Raw genomic sequence first — 23,174 nt, 5'->3', positions numbered from 1 at the left:
ACAAGAACACGTCATGTACAGCTGTGGGCCCGGCGGCTATCAGTCAAACAGCTCTCTGTAAAAGGCTGAAACCACCCTCACACCACCACCAACTTCCGTGACTCGCCGCTGTCTCAGCCACTCTTTCTCTCTCCTCTTTCTCTTTCTCTTTCTTCTTCAAAAACCCTAATCCAAGCAAAAAATAAAATCTTGCAATTTTGTGAAAATTATGTTTCAATTTCCTTAAGGAAATGTCAGTTGCGGAGCTGAAAGAGCGGCACATGGCCGCCACACAGACTGTAAATGATCTCCGTGAAAAACTTAAGCAGAAGCGTCTCCAATTACTCGACACCGATGGTAAGTTCTTTCTTATTTGAAGCTGTTTCCGTAACTATTCCAGAGATCTTGATTTTTTTTGGTTTTCTTTTTTTTGCAGTTTCTGGGTATGCAAAGACGCAAGGTAAAACTCCGGTAACGTTCGGCCCAACAGATCTGGTTTGTTGTAGGATCCTGCAAGGACACACTGGAAAGGTAAGATACTTTCTCCATTTTTTTGAATTTGAGATTCAAATTTATATAACGAAATTCATGCTTTCTTTCTTACAATTTATATGTATATACATACGGATAGTTTGTTTGATCAATTACTTTCACGACTTAAACTCAAATTTGTTTAATTATATTCTTATTCTTAAATCTTGATGAAAATTAACTCAAATTCGTTTAATTATATTCTAATTCTTGAATCTTGATGAATATTGAAAAAAAAATCTTGAATCTTGATATGATTTTTTGTATATGAAACTTACTTTTTAATAAATATTTTCTGTGTATTTTTCTACCTTTGCTAATGAAATAAACAAGCTAGATTAAGATCTTGAGCTTTGCAGTCAATCAAACACCATCATATTGAGTTCAGGACGAGAATTTGAGACCATGGATTTTTGTCTTTTTGGTCTATGGCTGCCTGTTTAACCGTTAACAATGCAGTAAAGCGAGTACATTTTGAAAGTCTTACTGCTATCGTAGGCCCCCTAACAAGTACGAAGCTAGCACAAACTTTTTTTGAACTGTGCATGCATGAATTTAGTGTAAGGGCTGAGCAAGTTTATGTTTTTAACTACTCTATTCTTCAATGCGTTGTTGTTATATGAGGATTAACTGTCACCTCTTTTCTTTCTTTAGTCTGCTTTACTCCCTTCTCACATTTCCCTTCAGTAGACGAATAATTGCTGGGTGCACGAGGTAATTGGTTCTTGAAGTAAAATAGACAACTATTGTATGATTGGAAGTGACTAAACCTAGTACATTGTGAGTATTGTTACTTGACAAGGTGTCAATTGAATTTTATTCTCAAAGTCAAAACATAACATGGCGACAAAAATAATTCTTAGAAATAATAAACAACAAGTTAAAAGTGGAGACACAGAGCAGTAGAAGAAGATCAAAACAACAAGAGCAGAGTTGGTTAATTAGTCCTTGACAAGGGTCTAACATAGTTGATTGTAATCTATTGTTTTCAACCTGAATGATGCATTATATTCCCTCCGTTTCAATTTGTTTGTCTAGTTTTGACTTGACACGTAGTTTAAGAAGTATAGAAGGCTTAACAGAGGGAGTACTTGTATGGAAGGATATTGCTTGGTCACTAATATGTGCCACCTAAAAACTTGGACACTAGGAAAGCATGATAAATATCAAATCAAGCTAACATCTAACTAGCTGTTAGCCAGTGTTTTGGAAATCAATAAGTGAAAAAAAGCAACGACTGCTCGCTTCACTGAAGTGTGAAGTGAAGGCATGGTTTTTTTTAACTAAAGCACAATTTAATACGAAATTAGATAATATTATATTCATATAGATAAATGACCAAGAACTCAATAGGAGTCAATAATCCTCATAAAATAGTAAAACTAGATAGTCAGTTAACTTTGTCTCAAAAAATAATCCTCATAACATGTTAAGCAAATTCAGAACCAAATTCATGGAACCCTAGACGAAAATGATAGTTATCTTCTAGAAGCCAATTCTTAACCAAATTCATGAAACCCTAGACAAATTCTTAACCAAATTCTAGACGCAAATGTTTTACTCTTCCTGTTCTTCTTCTATAATTCCAAAAGGAGTAGAGAAGAAGAGAAATTTGGAGAGGAAGAGTTTAACATTTTCGTCTAGGTTTTCATGAAAATTCAAAGAGGAGAGGAGAAGAGATAAGAAAAGATTAAGGGGCGAAGAGAAGAAGCTAAGAACTTACATTGCAACACTAGAATTGGAGGAGAAAAGAGCAGCAAATCCGAGTAGCAGCAGCAGGAAGAAGATGTGTAAGACTCTGTTGTAATGGTTTTAAAACTAGACCTAGAATTAACCCTAATTTCATTGAAAATTTCCAAAAATCTCGCTTTTTTCGCTTAAGGATGCTTCACGCTTCAGGCACTTCTTGCTGAGACGCACACTTTTCTTTTCTAGCCTTGCTTCAGGGCATAAAGTGCTCTTCCCCAGATCTTGCCTCATCTTGGTTCACGCTTTAAGCATTGAAGCGAGCGCTTTTAATTTCACTGCTGGAAGCTGTTATGGAAACTAGTTGGTTTTTCTGAAGAGGCAGCTATAAGACATAGCTATTACAATGTGAAAGATCAAAAATGACAATCCACCTGTGGAGAGACTAAAGCAAGTAATTAAGGAATCATCATACTCATGAACTACCCAACTGCATAACACCAAGTACCAGTACTCACTAAATTGAGTGAGAATACTTTATTAATCATACTTGCTCTTTAGTTTTGCTTCTTTATGTGCATATAATATCCTCTAAAAACTTTGTTGATGTATTAATGGAGAGACCATTGCAAGTAAATAAGGGAACATCATATACATTATAAATTATGGCAACTTAGTTGATGTATGTTGGAGATCATGATATAGGGGTATTACTTTGTAACTGTGATTTTTAAAAATATTTTGCAGGTCTATTCACTGGACTGGACTCCTGAAAAAAATCGTATAGTCAGTGCATCCCAAGATGGTAGATTAATAGTGTGGAATGCTCTGACAAGCCAGAAAACCCATGCAATTAAGCTTCCATGTGCTTGGGTTATGACCTGTGCCTTCTCTCCTAGTGGACAGTCTGTTGCTTGTGGCGGCCTTGACAGTGCCTGCTCTATCTTCAACTTAAATTCACCAATCGATAAGGATGGGATCCATCCAGTATCGAGAATGCTTAGTGGGCATAAGGGGTATGTGTCTTCGTGTCAGTATGTTCCGGATGAGGATACTCACCTAATAACTAGTTCTGGTGATCAAACATGTGTACTTTGGGATATAACTACTGGCCTAAGAACTTCTGTGTTTGGGGGTGAGTTTCAATCTGGGCACACTGCAGATGTATTAAGGTAAGCTGTTGTATGGGCTATGCAATTATGCTCTCTGTCCTTAAATTTTGCAGTATGTTTAGCGTATCTTCTGCTTGTATATTGGGAAGAAATCTTATTTCTTTTCCATTTATCCAGTGTCTCAATTAGTTCATCTAACCCTAGACTGTTTGTGTCTGGGTCCTGTGACACAACTGCTCGACTGTGGGACACCCGAGTTGCTAGTCGAGCTCAACGAACATTTCATGGACACGAGAGTGATGTCAATACTGTAAAGTTCTTCCCTGATGGTAATAGATTTGGAACTGGTTCAGATGACGGAAGCTGCAGATTATTTGATATTAGGACTGGACACCAGCTGCAAGTATACAACCAACCGCATGGTGACGGTGACATCCCTCATGTGACTTCCATGGCATTTTCTATCTCAGGCCGTCTTCTCTTTGTCGGGTACTCTAATGGTGATTGTTATGTGTGGGACACCCTATTAGCAAAGGTACAACAAAGTTACATCTTGCTTTTTAACTCATTTCTCCAAAACATTCTTCTATCATTCTAAACATTATCTAGTTAGCATACATTTTGAGGCAATGCGTGATCCAAGCATACTCAATCTCTTCTTTTTTAGTAGGTAACATTTAAATTTATTATTACCATTTTCCTTTCCAGATTTCCTTTTCATTCTGATTGTTTGTACATATTTATGATGTCTTTGTTCTTATCTGACATCAGCCTGATTTCTTGTTGTTATGCTTTGAATCAATAGGTGGTCCTAAACTTAGGATCAGTTCAAAACTCACATGAAGGGCGAATAAGTTGTCTGGGACTGTCAGCTGACGGAAGTGCCTTATGTACAGGAAGTTGGGATACAAACCTGAAGGTAAGCTTTACAGTGGTTTTCTCTTCCTAATGAACAAGAAACTACATTATGGTTTTAAGCATCAAACCAAATTCTAATGAGATGAAGAAATCTTTGAAGTTTAGAACCATTAATTACAGAATTATGTGCATGAGGAAAGAACTTATACAAATAATGGATGGTAGCTCCTCCATTTCCCCAAGCTCTTACGTGGATGAGAAACACATATCATATTTTTATATCCATGACTGAGATTGATTAATTAAACAAGGTCCTAACCATGGTTAGAGTAATAAATATTTCCATATCTGATATCTGAACTTTCCTCTCTTTAGCTAAATTCATGTCCTAACATTGTTATTTTCACAGAATGTATTTACTTTTGTTATTGCCACTTCATACCAACTGAATTCCTACCCCGTGTTTTAAGGTTTTACTATATTTTATATTCACAAAATGTATTTGCTTTGAGGTTTTCTTGTTTCCGTTTATATATACGTGGTCAATAGCTAGTAATATTCTGAATACTGAATTTGTATTCACTTCTTCGTTGGAAACACAAGGTCATGATATGTTAAATATTACCAATCGAACAAATTTGAATTTTTAGTAAATTTAAGGCCCTTCATCGGTGATTCTAGAAAATTTTCAATATATGAAATATATAGGCAATATAAGGGTTAGAGTTTGGAGGTTAGAAATTTAGAAAACCAGAGTTGAGAACAAGGATAGAAGTCTTAATATATTTATGGGTGAGATATGCATTGAGATTGACAAATTCTTTTGAAGCAAAAATACATGGAATATCTACTATTCAATCATGGTTAAAGTCTTGCTTACTACAACTGCTAGCCTGTTATATGAATCCCCACTTCTTTGTTTAAGCTTATCATATCCTCATCATCGAACACATTGATAGAAGTTCAATTCAGCGTATAATCTAAACCATTAATTTAAAATGAGACATCTGTTCCCCGTCCAAGTGAGAACATGAAGAAATGAAGAAGCCACAAATAAATAACCCTATTCCACTTTCAGTGAGAACTATTCCAGTAGGAACCAGTACCTTGAAATTTTGGGGCCTCAGTTTTGTGTTTTGGACTAGCCTGCATAGCGGTTAGCCTTGAATATCAAATAATTACTTGAAAGAAAAGAATTACAATCAATTATTTACAATCAAGGATACCCATCTCTATCTCTTTTATTTTCTCTCCAATAGATTTATCCGACTCTTCACAGTTCAGTTTCCCATGTATTCTACCATTAAAACAAGATCTTAATTTCTTTGTTTCTTTGGCAGATTTGGGCTTTTGGAGGACACAGAAGTGTGATCTGAGTTATGAAACACCTCATCCTGTTATTTATCTCCAGTCCCTCTTCATTCATTTTCTTTCATGGCCAGCCTGTGGGTTCGCGATTTCTTTTGGCATCTTCATAACCTGTAGATCTCTTTAAATCTAGTTAATATTTCTGTCAGATAAACCAAATTGTTTCCACATGAATCTGACATATATTACTAGACAAGCACCAGTTGTAAAAAAATAACCTGTTTGTTGTCAAAAATTCTCTGATGATTTCAGCTGCTTATGTAATTAAAATTCTTTTTAAAAAAAAAGCTTGAAGAATGAAAAACAAGCTTTACTTTTGCCACCATCAAAAAACTGTTGTAATATCGGAATTCTTAGTTTGACAGAAAAGCCCAGGCATAAACTTTTTCCTTTTCCTCAATTTTCCTATTTATTCTCCTCCAGCTTCATTGTTTCCATTAACAAGTGTTTTTTTTTTCTTTTTGTAAAAATGATCATTGTGTTCAGGCTTTCTATCATATTTGAGAATTCTCTGTGCTGGTAATATTGTTAGCTTGTTTGTAATGGCACAGTGGTAAAATTGCTCCTTTCCTTTTACAGGTAAAACTAAGTGCATTTTGGCACTTAAGGTGTGACATAGTAGTTGATGATTTAATTCTCGTAGAGGCAAAAATTAGGTGACTTTTCCTAGAGCCTGTTTGGCTCAGCTTAAAAGTTGGTCAAACTGACTTAAAAGCTGGTTTTTGACTTATTTAGCTGTTTGGCAATACTCAAAGTAACTTATTTTAAGTTTAAAAAAGACTTATTTTAAGCCAAAAGTTAAAAGCTGAGGTAGGGGTGCTTTTTTTTTAGCTTATAAGCTGTTTTAAGTTGACCACATTTTTATCTTTTTGCCCTTAATATTTTTATACACTCTCCAAATTACCCACATAACCCTAACATCTCTTTCTTCCATTTTTCCCTTTTCACGTTTAGCATAACAACTTCAGCACTTTTATTCAAACGCATAACTGTTTATTTTAAAAATAAGTTTCAGCATTTTTAAAAGTATTTTTTTAAAGCTGCTTATATTAAGCCCATCCAAACGGGCCCCTAATCCAGTCGAGATCAGAAGGCATAATTTTTAATCAGTAAAACTGTCGAGTAGTATTGGTTTCGTGAACAATTTGGGAGGGAAAAAATACGTTGTCATAACAAACGATGGCATATAAATATGTGGAGCCACATGACAAATAGACAATGTAGATAAATGTGGCTAAAAGAAGCTATGTTTCTTTGCTCTTCTATCCCAACTAGAAAAAACTGCTTCTTCATCTCCGCCACAAATATCCCATTTTCTTCATCTCCAAATCCTCCTTTACTCCTCAGATTTCATACTTCTCACCGTGAAAATCTCCGTTATCTAAAATCTCTTGGCATTATCAAGCCTGGTACGAAGACCTATAAAACAACCCCATCACCAGAATCCCTTTCCCAAATTTTATCCACTGTCAACTTCCTCAATTCCCAAGGCTTCTCCCAGGCTGATATATCCAGAATTGCTCTTGTTTGTGACCATGTATTTTCTCCTGAATTTAATGTTGAGTCTGTATTTGATTTCTTTAAGTTTGATTTAGGTGCAACCCCAGAAGAAACTCAAGGTTTAATTCTGCGATGCCCTCAAATTCTTGAATCCAATGTCCCCTTCTGTTTGAGACCAACATTGCTTTATCTTAAAGAATTAGATATTGGAAACTTGAACTTGCCAACAAACTTAAATGCTCATCTACTGAATACCCGAGTGGATAAATTGCAAGAAAAAGTTACATTTTTACAGGGAATTGGGTATTCTTATGAAGAATCAGCCAAGTTTTGTGCTAGATTTCCTGCTATATTTGGTTATAGCATTGAACACAACTTGTGGCCGAAGTATGAGTATTTGGTTGAGGATATGAAGAGGGATCTTGAGGAACTGAAACTGTTTCCTCAATATTTTGCTTTCAGCCTTAGAAACCGGATAGTTCCTAGACATCTGCATCTCAAGGAAAGAAATGTTATAATTCCCTTGAAAAGAATGTTGCTGTGGAGTGATCAAAGATTTTATGCTAAATGGAAATGATTTTCTTATACATAGCGTTGTATCAGTATTTTTCTTTGAAGTGACCCAATTGTCTAGTGGTGAAAGATGAATTTCATGCATAATGCATCATCTTTAAAGTAATAGGTCTTATCTGGTAGCTTATTCATTTTCCGATCCTGACCCCTTCATTGCACAATTAAAGGTGTGAGAAGAGGCCAAAGGACGGTAATTCGAGACCAACTTCCAATCACAAAAAGAATGAACCATCAAAATAGCAAAATTTAGAATGAGTACAACAAGCATGGTGCCAACTTTGTATCTCTGAACCAAGTACATCAGGTAAATAGTTCGACAATATAATGCAAAATATACGGGCTAGAACTATCAACTCTTTCCTTCGAACCAAAAAAAAAAAAAAAAGAGAGAAAACGATAAAGCCAAATTTAGTGTTTGAATTACCCCAGCCGACTGACTCATTGAAGAGTACCTCGCAGTTGTAAACGGACCAAATTTACTTGGTAAAAAAATTTAAAATAAATCCACTTTCTATTACAAGTATTGATCTTCAGCTCATCTACAAAACTAGCCACTTGCAACAATTTCATGAATTGCATCGCTGACGGATATATCTTCAGACCTAACAGCCAGTTTCATTGCAACCTCCTTTGGCCCACCAACTCCAAATGACAACCGAACTAGAACCTTTACATTGCCAATGTATAAACCAGATAATAAACATGTGTGTGATCTCGAATTGCTTGGGACTACCTCAGTACCCTGGAGAAACATTCATAGAACAGTTAAGGATTCCACATAAAAAGATATACGCATAGTTGCTCAGAAAAGGTTCGACCAAATATGTATTTAAGGTAATCTGTACAGTATGCCCTTGCTTTAAGTTCTAACAGAGCGTTTGAGTTGATTAAAACCGTGAATGAAAGACAAACCTCGCAAGGTTGCATGCCAAGAAGGCTGATGACTGCATTTACAGCTTCAGTTAGGCCTTCCATTGGTCCGAGACCATATTCATCTATCTTTTCACAATCTGCTCCCAAACTCTCCCAGGCATTCCTAAAGTTGGACACTCCAACTTTTAGCATATAATCTGCTGAAACAACCTCAAGGTCTTCTAGCTGGTACTCGTCTTCGACACCATCATCTTCAGCTTCACCAGTAGATGGATCCACCTTGTGTATCACCAAAAATTAACATAGCATATCATCACATTGCAGAGGGAAAGATATCTTGGAACAATTTGACAAGATACACGGAGCTACATTTCATAATCAGAACCATTGAATACTACAGAGAAAGAAAAAAAATCAGCAGTCCAGTTTTTTTTTCATCCTTGTGGAGGTTGGGCTCGGAAGGATACTCTATCTGAATGATATACTTCAGGAGAACAGGGTCCAAAATTAGTTCTTGAAGTTAAGATTTGGAGGATAACAACACAAGTTATTTCTAATGCAGCTATTATTTTGAACAGGCAGAGCTAAAAGATGGTTGTAGTGATGCTGCTATTATTATGGAAAGAAGACCACCTTAGTCAAGATGCTCCACACAACTTACATGGCTTGCATAGTTGTTAACAAGTGATCACAATTCACAGCTCAAAAATCCATCTTCAAACTATAATATCATATATAGACCACCTCTCTATTCATAAGCTTTAGAGTAGACTTTCCCATACACACAAGTTACATGACTACAAGAAAAGCTAAACTACCAGATAGGAAAAGGGAAAAAAAGCTAAAACATGGTCATCTCTCAAGTCACAGACTCCATCCAGATCTGTTCACAAAATAATTCAGGAGAATTATACCTCTTTAACGATGAACCTTAATGTGTTTGAGAATTTCCCAACAGCAGGGACTCCTTCCGGTCTCTCAAAAGCCACAAATGTCTGCCCTGGAGTATCGTATGGAAGGGACTTGAGAGGTTTGGATGCTACTTCAGAAAATTCCTCAGCTTCAGAAGCATCTACTATAACACTGACCTGCAGCAGGCAAATAACACTTCAAAATGATGATCACGTCAAATTAAAATGCAAGAAACTCCTCCAAAGAAAAATTCAATACATTCTCCAGCAATTGTTCAGGAATAGTGTTGGTGCAGTTGTACTGGAACACAATATGACTGTCAAAAATGTGCTTGACAACATTAACTGCATATTCTGTTTCAGCTTCTGTCAGCTCCACTGGCGCAGATGACTGGTCATACATGGAAAAAATATTAGCTTAAATAAGTACAAACAAATCACCACAGAAAATAAAAGATTATGTATATCGATCAACGAACCTTGAAAAGCTTCCCATAACTGGCAAATTCTGGAATAGAGGACAGTAATCTTTCATACGCATCAACAGTGGAAGTAGGGGCCACCGATGGAGCAGACAAACCAGTTGGCTTTTTACCAGGTGCTTTCTTCTCTGCCAAGGGTTGAGATTTGACTTCCTTAGGTACAGAATAAATATCAAATGGTTCCTCCGAGGGCTCCTGCCACCATTACAACAAAAACGTGAGGACAAATGCAAAAAGAACTAGAGATCATAATAGAGAGAAGCTACATACATAGTTCTTCAAACTGGTTTCCAGATTGGTTAAAGGGACATCGAGTGAACCAAAAAGGAATTCTTTCACCTCTTCATCAGTTTCAACAACTGCACCATCACCACCAAGGGTATTCAAGTAAAGTGTAGCACGGTCACGGACCTGCCAAAAGATTGCAACACTTGTAACTGAAAAAGATTATGACACAAGTAGAAACATATTGCAATCATTGAAGTCTACAGAGGAGCTAACTGAAAAAAATATTATAAACAAACAAAGACGAGTGAAAAAGAAGAAGTTGGTGGAAGTTTTAAAACTTCATTCATAACAAAACACTCAATTTCTTATGAGGAAGGAGATGCAGATACTCAGATATGTAGTTCGTTTCAGATGATCTTTGACATATGTAGGTTGCTAAAAACAAGTACATGCAACAGAAACGAAATCTAAGTTACTAGCCAAAAAGGAAGTGAAGACATAGTTAAACAGTTGAGACAAGGAATACTTCTTTCTAGTTTACATAGGAATGACCGAATGACAAAAAGATATGGGGGAGGGAAAAAAGAAGACAAAATGTAGGCTCAACAATTTTCTTTTGGTAAAGGAAAATGTTATGAGTAAATGCCAAAGAGTAAGCACGTGATTGCTCATAGTCATATATACAGGGCCCTAAATTTCACAAATCAAAGAATGGTTCTCCTGATTTACATGAAAGGAAAAGGATAAAGCAAACATTAACAAAGTAACAAAGAATAAATACCCGAAGGCATAAAATCTAATGACTAACCTCATCATCACTGTCAAACAGACAACGTTTCAACAGCACAAATATGCGAGGCTGCAGCATATTAAAGAAACAGTTTTAAAGTCAAAATGCAACATTCAGTCATGACACAAACTGAAACCAGAACAATTCTACCTTTAATGAATCAACCAAGGCACCAAACTTTGCTAAGGTGCTCACTGCACTGGCCCGAACCGTTGCGTTTTCAAGTATCACCCGATTATATATGTATCGAATGTACTTACTGGGATCAGAGGTCTTAGGTCCTTCATTTCCAAGAAAGTGTAGTATCTATGGATAGATTGAGGTGAGAAATAAATAAATACAACATCACATAAACCAAATGAAAACAAAAATTACAAAGAAATAATGTGGATAGACAAGAAAACCAGGATTAGCAAGAATAGAGGAAATTAACCTGAGTAGAAAGATATGTAAATTCACAGTCCTCGATGAATTCACATAGGTGAAGCAATCCACCTTCTTTAGCATCTGGGATATCTCTAATCAGGATCACAATCGAATCAACAATAGCCTTCTTGTACTCAAATCCACCTTCTTCCCTCAAAATATTGCTCAAGAAATTCATCCTATTGTTGTTAAAAACACATACACACACAAAATCCATGTCAAGTGACTGTTAAAAAGTAACAAAAAAAGATGTATCCCCCTCTCCCCCCCTTTTTTTGCATGTTAAGCCTTGCATACATATATTATATACTGATATCCAGGTTTCTAAGAGAAGTCCATGATTACTCACAATGATCTGTACTTAAGGGGGAATTTCAAACACAACGATCTAATGGCTTCCACCACCACTATCTTAAACTCATCAGCAATGTCAGACATGAAGTTAGTGATCTGCTTCATTAGACGATCAATGCTAGATTCATTCCCAGTCTTGAGTAGAGTTGTGATAGCCAGAGTTGCAATGCTCCTATTTTGATCAGAAATCAGACTCTCCATATCAATGTTGCAATTGGTCACAGCCATAGGATGTGTCATTGCCACCTATACATGGTTCAAAAATTACAAATTAAGCTTCTTCAGTTACAAAGTTTAAGAAGGTAGTATTGTAACCAACCAGTACTACTTTAAGTGGCATAAAAATCAATATCATAGAGAATTAAATCCAAATATGTGTTTACAAAACAGAGATAGGGTTATACTGATGTGGAAGCATTGGTTAGTGAGCATCATTCTACTAAATAATTATTCATGAACCACAGTTACCAAATTAATCATTCATAATAGTAGTAGTAGACCAATGAATACACAGATGAATCACCTTGTTCAAAGTGCGGACAGCAGCAAACCTAAGAACTGGCTTAGAAGAGCTTAAAAAGAGCTGTAAGACAGTGATAGCAGGAGTTAATTCTCGAGTAGTCACGCCGTTAAGCTCTGTGATTGCCCTAGCTGCTTCAAAAATAACCATTTCCGCTTTGTGACGAAGGCAACTTTCTAAATAATCATAGAATGGCCGATCTCCTGTTTGACTAATGCCAGATTCTCTTATAACCTGAAAATATATCGTTCCAGCACACCATAAATAATCCAGTAGGCAAAAGCCCAATCAAATAATTACATTAATACTAAAACTGACAGGAAATGAGGGGGAAAGAAGGCACCTGACTAGTATAGCGAATCAAAAGGCATTGAGCTAGAGGCGAGCGGACACTCCCTTTTGTCAAACTGGTAACTAGCTTGCTAACAGCTAAACGGTCATTTTGTCGAATCTGCAAAAGCAGAAAGAAAATCATATTAGGAGTGTGAACCTTACACATGTAAAGACCCCAGGAGAACATAATATTCCATATGATCTATTACCACTTTATCTTCAAAACATTATAAGAATCCCCCCCCCCCCAAAAAAAATGAAAGAATTAGTACTATTGCGATTTTAATGAATATTAGAATATGGAAAAACGCAACACTTTAGAAGGTGGTAGGAAACCAGAGATCAAAAGAATGTTTAAACCTGAGCACTGAATGAAAGGGAACCCACAAGATATTTTAATATTTAAGAACATGAAACAACTACAGATATACGAGGACTAGTACTACTTCAATACACTATACAACTATGCCTCAGTCCCAAACAAGTTGGGTCGGCTATATGAATCTCCATTTCTTTATTTAATCTTATATCATATCAACATCATAATAAATAGAGCTTCTTTTTTCCGGTTCCGAAACAACATGGGCGAAATAGGGTTCTTAATAGAGTAAGGGCAAAGGGAAGTCTTCCGATCTTTGATCCCCCTGTTCAGGAGCGATTGAAGCGAATACAATGCAACTGAAACTTACGTTAAAAATATATCAACAAAATGCTAATAATAACAATAATAAAAGTTCTATATGAGTCTAAAACCTCACCCTCAACTTCAATACTTTTAATTTTTTTATGACCATGAATTCTATCCAAGGTAAACCCTCAAGACCAAGGGCAGCTTTCGAAATTCAGGGATAATGGATCCACTCCTCTACCCTTCACTTAAATATCAAGCTTAGTTTGCATGACCCGGGGCGTGAACCCGTGACGTAAGTCACAAGTCCCCCAACCTTTGCCACTTGAACCAACCCTTGGGGGCTTCAACACTTTATTTATGAGGTCTTACTCAATATGATTGTATTAACAAACAAAAATTTCATGATATGAATAAAAATTCAAAGCAAAATTTTATATAACAAATAACATACCTGGTGCAACAGGGCCAGTGCATGGAACTGAACAAGAGCTGCCCTTGATTGAACAGCTTCTTGTACCTCGTTGCTCCATCTTTTCACGATTTCTGGGTTTGTCTGTGAAAATAAACATAGACAAAGAAGAGTTAGGAAGATTCCACCAACCGAGCAAAAAATGAAGAAGGGTTCTTGGAACTTTACCTGAAGCAAATGGATTCCACTCACAAGGGCAGCACTTGCAACAACAGGGTTTTTGTCAACAATGGCTTGTTTCAAGTATCTCTCTATTTGGGTGAGAAGTGTCCCATCCGTAATTCGACAAAGGACACGAATAGCATTTGCCCGATACATATCAGTTCTGCTATTCATGTCTTTCATAAGAGAGCTCGTAACAATGATAACCTTTTGGAGGCAATGAAACCACATGTTAATTCATTCATAGGAGGAGCGTAATCTTAAAAGAAAAATAGGAAGAAACTTAGGTATCTAACCTCGTCTGCGGAGGGAGAAAGCTCTTTAATTATCAGATACACCATTCTCCTGAGACCAATATCCTTTGACTGAAAGAGTTTTGTGACAGAAAAGAATACTTCTGTAGCCTCAACCTGCAAATTAGAACAACTTAAGTGGCAGTCTCACAGGAAAAGAGAGAGAAAGAGAGAATGTCATCAAAGTGACATAAAGAGATAAGATGGAGTGACTGCTTATGTGGATTTCCCACGAAGGAGATTGTAACCGGCTACTTCCCCTTTATGTCCTAAGGGGGGTGAAGGACTAAGAATTCTCAAATATAGAGAAGACAAATATTTAGTTTGCTTCAGGTTGCAAATTCAAAATGGCAATAAGAGGAGCCTCTTTTCAAAGATCCATATCATGGACATGAAAGAAAATCTATATGAAAACAAGAATTTAAAACACTAGCAAACGGCTCCAGGAATATTAAGAAGGGAACATTGTAGGGCAAATAAATGGTATGCTTCTAAATTGGGGCACCGAGATGAAGAAAAAAAGGAGAAACACTTCAAGAAGGGAAATTCTCTTTGATCCATTGCACTTATTGGTCTGTTGTTTCACTACGTTAATCAATTTGGCTAATCAACTAAGTTTCCCATATGGCTAGCCAAATATATAAATTCCAAAACTGTAACTGCTGATCATTGCATATTGTGAAAATAATTCACGACCATATCAGAACAGTGTCTGAATAGCAGCATTGAAATGCTTCCGAGATCATTAATGATTAAAGTACATATCATACTGACACACTATATGTAATGCATTACTGAAAATTATCCTTCACTTCAAGCAGACATGCAATAGCATGTGATATTATCCACTTCCTTCTTTTATTTTTTGACAAGGTAAAACACATGTGATATAATCTCCAGATAACAAGACAGGATCAGCTAATACCAATTTTATGTAGGGTCACAAAAATCCGGATAAAAAAAGTTGTTTTCTGAGGAGCAAAGTGAAGTAGAATTCATGAAAAATAACAACCTTCACCGTGCAAGAACAACAGAATACCCATATGGAGGAGTTACTCACAATCAAGTATTATCCATATCTTCCGAACCCCTATCCCCGCAATTGAAAATTCAGAACCTTAATACATGTTCTCATAGAATACAGTTGCTTCATTCAGATAAACGTCACACATCTCTCTACTTCTTCAATATTTCTCTATCCTCTTTAAATGGTGGTTTGGGGCACTTAAATGGCAGCCTGGTGTACGAAGCACCCTGCGTTCATGCAGGATTTCATGTGGTGTATGCAGCCTATCCGAACACAAGCATTCATGGTTGATTCCACAGTTTGGGGCATTGAATTTGTAAAATGTCATTGTACATTCATGACAAAAAAATAAAGGAATACATGATTTACTGCCAAAATTAATAGCTCTAGAGCTAACCTTTGTAAACGCCTCGCCCTGATTCAGGAGATACAAAAGCTTTGTAATGACCTGATGAACCGGAAAATAAAAGCAAGACGAACAAATTAGTCTAACCAGTTTGGCATGCCACCAAAACAGAATGAGAGTTAATTTACTTCTGCACAGCATTTTTTAGTTTTAAAAAGTAGAACATCATACCTGAGAGCATCTTCTTGCATCCAATTGAGGATCATTGAAAACCCTAGCTTCCTGAAGAACAGCACCCTTCTCAATCCCCATAAATGGGGAATAGTCCACTGTATTGTCATAGAAATCCAACATGTAAATGTCAATTCATCACTCAAACACATATTAAATCCTACTTTAGATAGATCTGGGCAGAAAACTATTATTCTACAGTGGTAAAACTACACAGTATAATCTGAGCAAACTAACTTCCACAATATCATTCAAGCACACACCATCCGCACCTCTTTCGGATCCTAAAAGTTAAATATACTGTATATATATTTATCACTGAATTCCGTATTTGCAGCATTGAGAATGGCTGTCAGAAGGAAATGAGAACAATAGCAAGTAACAAAAGCTGATTCACAAGTAGTCCACTGTAATCAGACTCATTATCGTCCAGATTCACTTGAACACAAAAACAACAACGAAGAATCTAATCCACAATGCAGATCTATACTCAGCCTCAATCGAAAATCACAAGCGAAAGTAACAATCCAATCAATTAAATGCAAAACCACCGACAAATTAATATGAGAAATGAACCAAAAGCTTGTGCTACAATTCAAAAAACAACGTACTTTCGTCATCGCGATCGTCGTCCTTCTTCACCAAAGGCTGAGCCATTTCTGAGACGACAGCTGAGATCTGTAAGGATACTGATAAATAGAATTGTAACCTAGTCGGATCGGAAAGTAATCGGAAAAAGGTGGGATCGGTTCGTGAATGAAGAACACAAAGTGATTGAAATATATTTATATTGGGTAGCAGCGAATCGAAATACAGATCCCTCGATCTCCCCTCGGACGTACAAGTTCAGTGAAGAGGGTTATTATAACTTATAAGGGTGAAATAATAAACCGGATCCGGTTTAACCGAAGACTATTTTACATTTACAGTTGAAGAAAACGGAGGCCAGTAACCAATGGGATGTGTACACGTCATACCTGAAATAAATTTCCTTCGGTCGCCAAAAAAAGAAAAGGAAAAAAAGAGTGACTTATAATATACGGAAAATGGTGCAAGTATCTTTAAAATATGAGTAATTAAAAAATGTAAAGAGTTTTTTCAGTTTGAAAACCCATCTTCAAACAAATTAAAATTCATTCTAATATATAATTAATAGTATCATGAAAATCCTTTTTTGGAAATATTTATAATCGTATAAATCCTTTCAACCTTCAAACAAATTATATTTACTATATATTTGAATGAAATTGATATATAAGAAAGAAAAACATTTTCATGTTGTTATCTTAGTTGTTTGTAATTTATTTTTCCAGTCAAATCATTTGACCATAATATAATTGAAATTTGACAAAATGAAAACTTCGAAAAGATAATAGATAGTATTTGAAAGTGGATATCTATACACTTTAGAAATTAATTATTTCCGTTATAACAAAATCAGTTATATATATTTTAACTTTATTGAAAATTTAATTAAAATGCATGTCATCTTAAGTATGTACTAACAAATTTTTATAGAGATCTGAATTCAGCTAGTTATATTCATATTGATGAAAAGCGTAAAATAATTGTCACAATTTGTTTTTATTAAGATTAATATGTCTGGATTTAAACACACATCTAAATATTAAGATTTAAATACTAAATAACTAATATTATTTATTTGTTAAACATCTTAATAATTTTATTTAAAATTATACTTAAGTCAATTAATTAAACATTGTTTTAACAATGTGCGTGTGCGGCGGATGGTGATGAGTGTCAAATGAGGATTTGTATTAGGAGGTGATGGTGGTTGTTGACAGTAGGTAGTGATGATATGGCTGACAGTAGTGATTAGTAGTGGTTATTGATCGTGGTAATTGATATTGTTAAATAATTGTGGTGGATGATAATGACAGTTAATGATATCGGTGAATAATAAATGTGAATGACGTTATATAGTGGTTGATGGTTATATATAGCGAATTGTAATAATAGTTGGTGGCAATGATCGTAAATGATGGCTAATGATAATGACATTGATTGGGTTAATGACATCAATGGTGATTGTGGATGATAGGTGATGGTTAACAAGGAAAGTGAATAGAGTTATGTTGAACTACGATGTTATAGATAATCATTTGAATCTATTTATACTCATTAAATGATTGTAAATTTTTAAAACACACACTTAGTGAATATAGTATAAATAAAAAGATTCATATCTAAAAATCAAACAAATCTATTGACTAAGATTTTAATTAAATTAATATCTTCATCAATGGCAAACACTAAGACTATATGAATAATAGGGGTTGATGCCTGCCTATAAAATATCAAATACACATCCAAAAAATGTGAATTAAATTGTATAACACCAACGAATATGTATAGTCCAAACTAATTGCACATCAATTATTTCTTCAATTTTAACAAAATTTGATGACTAACTCACGAAAATTCAAACACAAAATTGCAATCACCTAAGTTTCATGATAGAAGAATATTATTATTCCACCAAGAGACCAAACTTAAGTACCTAAAGAATCTTTGCGATCAAGTTCAATTGGTCAATGATTTTGTTATATCTACAATTTAATAATTATACATAAATAAATACAATTTATAATTATATGGAGGATTGAAGTGACCACCCTTTTTTCTTTCCGGATCAATAATTTTGATTAAGGGTTATATTGTTTACTTCTTGTTTTGACGAAATTCACGAGATTCACCATTTTCACTGCTTGAGTATTCTTGACTCGACATGCTGGATTTTCTGAATTTCTTTAAATCATATGAACCTCCATCCTGTTCAGAACTTCCTGAACTGAGAGTTGCACTGTGACCCAATTTTCCTCCCTCATTTAAATCGTCCAAGGTAACATCATCTTCTAAAGCACGCACAACCTATATGAGTAAAGTGATTCATTGATTAGTATTTTTTCAAAGATATCATCAGATTACATATTTATATATCAAAAGTAAATATAGTAATATAACACAAAATAAACATACTTCAAATTTACTCACCAGACAAAATATAGCAACGGTTAAGAAAAATCAAGAGATAAAACTAACCTGGCTCATTTTTGGACGTCTTTTTGCAGAATGTCTGATTGTTGCAGCAGCACATGCCACCATACATAACATTTGTTGGGCATCAAAGTTTCTTTCTAAGCGTGGATCTATTAATTCATCATAATTTCCGCCTTCTGTTGCACGAATTAGAATAGGTCTTGCCTGTATATAAACCGATAACATAAATTAAAACATGTCACGTAAAGAATTGAAAAATTAAAACGGAAGGGTACATACCCATTCAACTAAGGTATCGTCGTCACCGTCCATGTCAATTGGACGACGTCCAGTTATAAGTTCCAAAAGCATAACTCCGTATGAATAAACATCAGACTTCTCAGTTAACTTTCCGCTTGAAGCGTACTCTGGTGCTAAGTACCTATTAATACATACAAATAATTATACTTCAATTCTTTCATTTTAATTTAACATACTAATACATTAACTTTTGAAAATTTTTAAAATTAGGTACATATTTCAAGAAAATACTAGCATTAAAACAGTAGAAGATATAACTGAAAAGGACATGTTGTGATTGATTTATAATATGATTAATCAATTAATAAAAATCAATTCAAAGATTTTGTAAATGCTAACCTAGCAAAAATAAAATAAATTAAAGATGTTATTTTTAAAAATATTTTTAAATATGCTCACCCAAAAGTTCCCATGATACGGGTGGATACATGAGTATGATTGTCAGATGAGAGCTTAGCTAGTCCAAAATCAGCCACCTAATAAAAATATTGTAAGAATTAAGATATTTGAATTTTTCTGTATCTAAGTGAAATTAAAATTCCTCATATGATTGGTACTTTTTTAAAGTAGAAATACCTTTGCTTCAAAATTTTCGTCCAACAGGATATTTGCAGCTTTGATGTCTCTATGGATAATTTTAGGGTGACCTATAATTTATTTAAAAAAAAAAAAAGAGAAGAAGAAAAACTTAGATATGACAATACACACAAATAAGTCAAATAGTGAAAATAAGAACAAAAAAAAAATCAAAACTTACAATCTTCATGAAGATAAGCAAAACCTTTGGCAGCTCCAAGTGCAATTCTGTGTCTTGTATTGAAATCCATAGGAGGACGACCAGATCCTGAATGAATTCAACAAACAAAATATGAGATAAACTCCAACTACTAAATAACAAAAGTTACTTTTAAAAAATGCTTAATAATTTTAAAAATTCGATATGTTATATAAACCCCATAAAAATAATGAAATTTTTTAGGTACTAAAATCTTTAAAAAGAAACAAATAAAACTCGGTAAAAATTGGACAAATTAAGCTATATATGACTTGTCTTGACCCAAGCAAATTTTGGTTGGTTGGTTCGTTGTCTTGATCCGTTTTAACTTAATTCGCCCAACTTATGAAGATAAATTTACAAATGAAGAGTTACCAAAAGAAAAAAAAAACTATTTTGTAAAGTAAGTTAAACAAATTAAAACAAAATAGAACGTATATATACCATGAAGGTGATCTTCAAGAGTGCTATTAGCAACAAATTCATAGACCAACATCCTTTGAGATCCAGCAATGCAATATCCAACCAAAGACACAAGATGTCGATGATGTACACGACTAATAATTTCAACTTCTGCTTGAAACTCTCTTTCTCCTTGTCCACTATTAGATTTCAAACTTTTCACAGCAATTTCTTTACCATTAGGCAACACTCCTTTATGTACATATCCAAAACCACCTTGTCCCAATAATTTGTCTTTAGTAAATCCTCCAGTTGCAACTGCTAGGTCATCATAAGTGAAACTACTTTGATTATAACCAAGAGCCATTGCTGGATGTGGAGGTGGTTGAGCAGGTTGATGTGGACCAGAGAATGCCGACGAGCTCATTTCACTACTACTCATCATCGGTGGTGGTGGTGGTGGTGCTATTGGCCAACTATGCTCTGAACTTACTTGACCACTCCCTGCCAATCGCGAAAACATGATTTTTGTTAAGGATGTTCAAAATTTAATATATACGTATGAACATGATTACATTACCTGGAGGAGGCATATTGTGAAATTGGTCAGTTGATTGAAGTTTGTTGTTACTCTGCCAATTGTTGGTACGTTGTCCAGTGTTGTTATAGTAATGATTATCTGTAAAAAATACATAATGCAGGTTAGAATATAGGGAAAAATGAAAATATCGCTACCACCTGTGCCACGCACTAGGTAAAGTATTATGCTACTCAGAACCTCTAAACCAACTGAGTCATCCTGAAGGACTCGAGGCATGATATTGTAGCGCAAGCTTTCTCAAAAGAGTGATTGTCTAATCAAGGGTGGATCATTTTTACTTATTTTTTTCTAATGTAATACATTATGTCAAAATGAAAGCATATAATAAAATAAGATAAAAGAAATATACTCATGGCTCCATGAGAATTGTCTCTGTAGTAGCCCATTTGATCATGCTTTCTTTTCTTTTTCCGCTTACAACAAGAGATGAGGAAAACTAGCATGACAATAAATAATAATCCTGCTCCAGCTGCGACTCCGATCCTGAGTGCTGTTTTGTTATCGTTACTGTCTGACTTATCTGATTGAGGCTTTGGAGGGGCAAGAGGTCTCGAGTTTGGAGAAAAATGTGATGGTGGAGAAACTGGAGGAGGCAGCGATGATCCTCCTTTTGATGAGTTTGGTGGAGAACGTGACTTGTTATCGTTGTTATTGTTATTGTCATCGTCATTATCATTGTTGTTACCATTGTTGTTATTATCATTATTGTTGTTACCATTGTTGTTATTACCATTATTGTTGTTATTACCATTATTGTTGTTACCATTGTTGTTATTATTCGAAGAAGAGTTGTTATCTTTTCCGGATGACGAATTATTGTTATTAGAAGGAGGAGATTGAGAGTTTGAATTATTATTGTTATTGTTGTTGTTACTATTGTTGTTGTTGTTATTGTTATTTGAAGAAGAGGAGTTATTATCTTTTCCAGAGGATGAATCGTTGTTAGAAGGTGGAGATTGAGAGTTTGAATTATTGTTATTGTTGTTGTTATTATTATTATTATTACTACTATTATTATTACCATTATCATTACCATTAGAAGAAGAGCTATTATCTTTTTTGGGTGGTGAATTGTTATTTGAATTATTTGGTGGAGATGATGATGAATTTGATGATGGAGAGTCCTCGTTCGATGACGAAGACATTTTTATAAAAGTCTTTGTCACGATCTGCGTTAGAATATGTTACGCAGATACCGCCGATCTCCCAAGTATTGATTCCTGTTCATTACAGATCCAAACAAATTTTACTTTTGTCATTCAAAAATTCACAAAATATTCAATAAAATAACAAGAAAACATGAAACTAAATCACAACCAATGATCTCACTATTGAAACATTATCATTTATTTCATAACGAAGAGAGAATTATTACCATACGGAATCAATACTTCATATAATATTTCGTAAATGTTATCAGAAGCTAAGCATTAATCTTATAAAAATAAAGATTAAAAAGAATAAAAAAACAAACCCAGGAGAAAAGAAATATGATACCTTTAGGAGAAAGGCAGTGAGGAATCTCAAAGAAAGAAAAGTAAAAACATGTTGCATAATAATAAAATTTACCATGAAACTAAGAGATGTTTTTTCATCCTCATACTCCTCCTAAAATAAGGGAACTAATCACTAAATTTCAAGAAAAATCACTACATTTAGTTAATTCTTATTTTATTAATTAAAGGACTGAATTTATGGAGAAAAAACTTCAATATGATTTAAAATAATTTTTTTCTAGACATTTTATTTGTCAAATTAAACGAATATTATGTCTTCACTTTTTTTAATTATACAATTTGATTAATCTAGTTTGATCTCAGCAATTTACCCAAACAATTAGTTAGTGCTTTTAAAGTATGAATTATTTTGTGTGCGCGCCATTCTACGTTTGACTACACATATGACGTTTTTTCCCATTTCTTACGCTTTATTGTTTCATGCAAAATGTCAACCACATAATTATTTTATAAAAAGAAATTCTAAAATACTTTAGTTATTTTTTACGTTTATAAGCTGAAATAAAATCAATAAAATTCTACCCAAGGTGTTTAATCATAAAATAAAAAAATTAAGACGAGTTACCAATGTTATCATCCAGCGCCGGAGGTTTAGAAGTTGCCATTACAAAAAAATCTATTAATTTCTCAATTTTTTTTATCAACAAAAGGAAGAAAGACTTAAAAGAACATCTATTGCATCATACAAACATAAAAAGAATAAATATTTACTATTGTAAACTTTTAAATACATATAATTTATAAAGATTATCAATTGCCAATAATAATAATCATAACTAGTTAATATATTTATATGATACGAATATTATCATCATGTCAAAAATTAATTTTTTTTCTCGAAAATTAAGTGATAATTTTTTTTTACAAAATATAAA

The 23,174-nt window shown here is 34.4% G+C and overlaps 4 protein-coding genes across 4 annotated transcripts; 2 read left to right on the top strand and 2 right to left on the bottom strand.

Moving 5' to 3' along the window:
- Positions 1–48: 48 nt before the first annotated feature.
- Positions 49–5,934, top strand: LOC107006105 (guanine nucleotide-binding protein subunit beta). The gene is made up of 6 exons (XM_015204744.2): positions 49–336; positions 416–510; positions 2,944–3,368; positions 3,486–3,843; positions 4,114–4,227; positions 5,507–5,934. Exons 1-6 carry the CDS (start codon positions 231–233, stop codon positions 5,540–5,542), a joined length of 1,134 nt encoding a protein of 377 aa, XP_015060230.1. The 5' UTR covers positions 49–230; the 3' UTR covers positions 5,543–5,934.
- A 770-nt stretch (positions 5,935–6,704) lies between these two features.
- LOC107003044 (transcription termination factor MTEF1, chloroplastic) lies at positions 6,705–8,008 on the top strand. Its single transcript, XM_015201290.2, has one exon. The coding sequence runs from the start codon at positions 6,763–6,765 to the stop codon at positions 7,609–7,611; it is 849 nt and encodes a 282-aa protein (XP_015056776.1). The 5' UTR covers positions 6,705–6,762; the 3' UTR covers positions 7,612–8,008.
- Positions 7,845–16,544, bottom strand: LOC107003036 (coatomer subunit gamma). Its single transcript, XM_015201281.2, has 18 exons — positions 16,295–16,544; positions 15,684–15,781; positions 15,504–15,554; positions 14,083–14,196; positions 13,793–13,993; positions 13,607–13,708; positions 12,535–12,642; positions 12,195–12,425; positions 11,667–11,917; positions 11,325–11,496; positions 11,042–11,197; positions 10,910–10,960; positions 10,144–10,284; positions 9,871–10,068; positions 9,651–9,782; positions 9,395–9,568; positions 8,520–8,759; positions 7,845–8,349 (listed from the first exon to the last, which is right to left on the bottom strand). The coding sequence occupies exons 1-18, from the start codon at positions 16,338–16,340 to the stop codon at positions 8,155–8,157; spliced, it is 2,661 nt and encodes an 886-aa protein (XP_015056767.1). The 5' UTR covers positions 16,341–16,544; the 3' UTR covers positions 7,845–8,154.
- Positions 16,545–18,357: 1,813 nt separating this feature from the next.
- Positions 18,358–22,354, bottom strand: LOC107016209 (putative proline-rich receptor-like protein kinase PERK6). Its single transcript, XM_015216704.2, has 10 exons — positions 22,280–22,354; positions 21,132–22,002; positions 20,762–20,860; positions 20,224–20,685; positions 19,762–19,848; positions 19,581–19,651; positions 19,404–19,480; positions 18,984–19,125; positions 18,747–18,908; positions 18,358–18,575 (listed from the first exon to the last, which is right to left on the bottom strand). Exons 2-10 carry the CDS (start codon positions 21,925–21,927, stop codon positions 18,366–18,368), a joined length of 2,106 nt encoding a protein of 701 aa, XP_015072190.1. The 5' UTR covers positions 21,928–22,002; positions 22,280–22,354; the 3' UTR covers positions 18,358–18,365.
- Positions 22,355–23,174: the final 820 nt, after the last annotated feature.

This window comes from Solanum pennellii, chromosome 1 (genome assembly GCF_001406875.1).
Source record: "Solanum pennellii chromosome 1, SPENNV200".
Lineage (NCBI taxonomy): Eukaryota > Viridiplantae > Streptophyta > Magnoliopsida > Solanales > Solanaceae > Solanum > Solanum pennellii.
This window is presented reverse-complemented; position numbering and strand designations above follow the sequence as displayed.

Excerpts from the sequence above, each read along its gene's own strand:
- LOC107006105 (XM_015204744.2), top strand. The coding sequence starts at position 231 with ATGTCAGTTGCGGAGCTGAAAGAGCGGCACATGGCCGCCACACAGACT. Across the intron at positions 3,369-3,485 it reads CACACTGCAGATGTATTAAG|TGTCTCAATTAGTTCATCTA; the intron begins GTAAGCTGTTGT and ends CCATTTATCCAG. Across the intron at positions 3,844-4,113 it reads GGGACACCCTATTAGCAAAG|GTGGTCCTAAACTTAGGATC; the intron begins GTACAACAAAGT and ends TTGAATCAATAG.
- LOC107003044 (XM_015201290.2), top strand. The coding sequence starts at position 6,763 with ATGTGGCTAAAAGAAGCTATGTTTCTTTGCTCTTCTATCCCAACTAGA.
- LOC107003036 (XM_015201281.2), bottom strand. The coding sequence starts at position 16,340 with ATGGCTCAGCCTTTGGTGAAGAAGGACGACGATCGCGATGACGAAA. Across the intron at positions 8,760-9,394 it reads TAAGGTTCATCGTTAAAGAG|GTGGATCCATCTACTGGTGA; the intron begins GTATAATTCTCC and ends GTGATACACAAG. Across the intron at positions 8,350-8,519 it reads TTGGCATGCAACCTTGCGAG|GGTACTGAGGTAGTCCCAAG; the intron begins GTTTGTCTTTCA and ends ATGTTTCTCCAG.
- LOC107016209 (XM_015216704.2), bottom strand. The coding sequence starts at position 21,927 with ATGTCTTCGTCATCGAACGAGGACTCTCCATCATCAAATTCATCATCA. Across the intron at positions 19,849-20,223 it reads TCTTGAAGATCACCTTCATG|GATCTGGTCGTCCTCCTATG; the intron begins GTATATATACGT and ends GAATTCATTCAG. Across the intron at positions 19,126-19,403 it reads CGTATCATGGGAACTTTTGG|GTACTTAGCACCAGAGTACG; the intron begins GTGAGCATATTT and ends ATGTATTAATAG.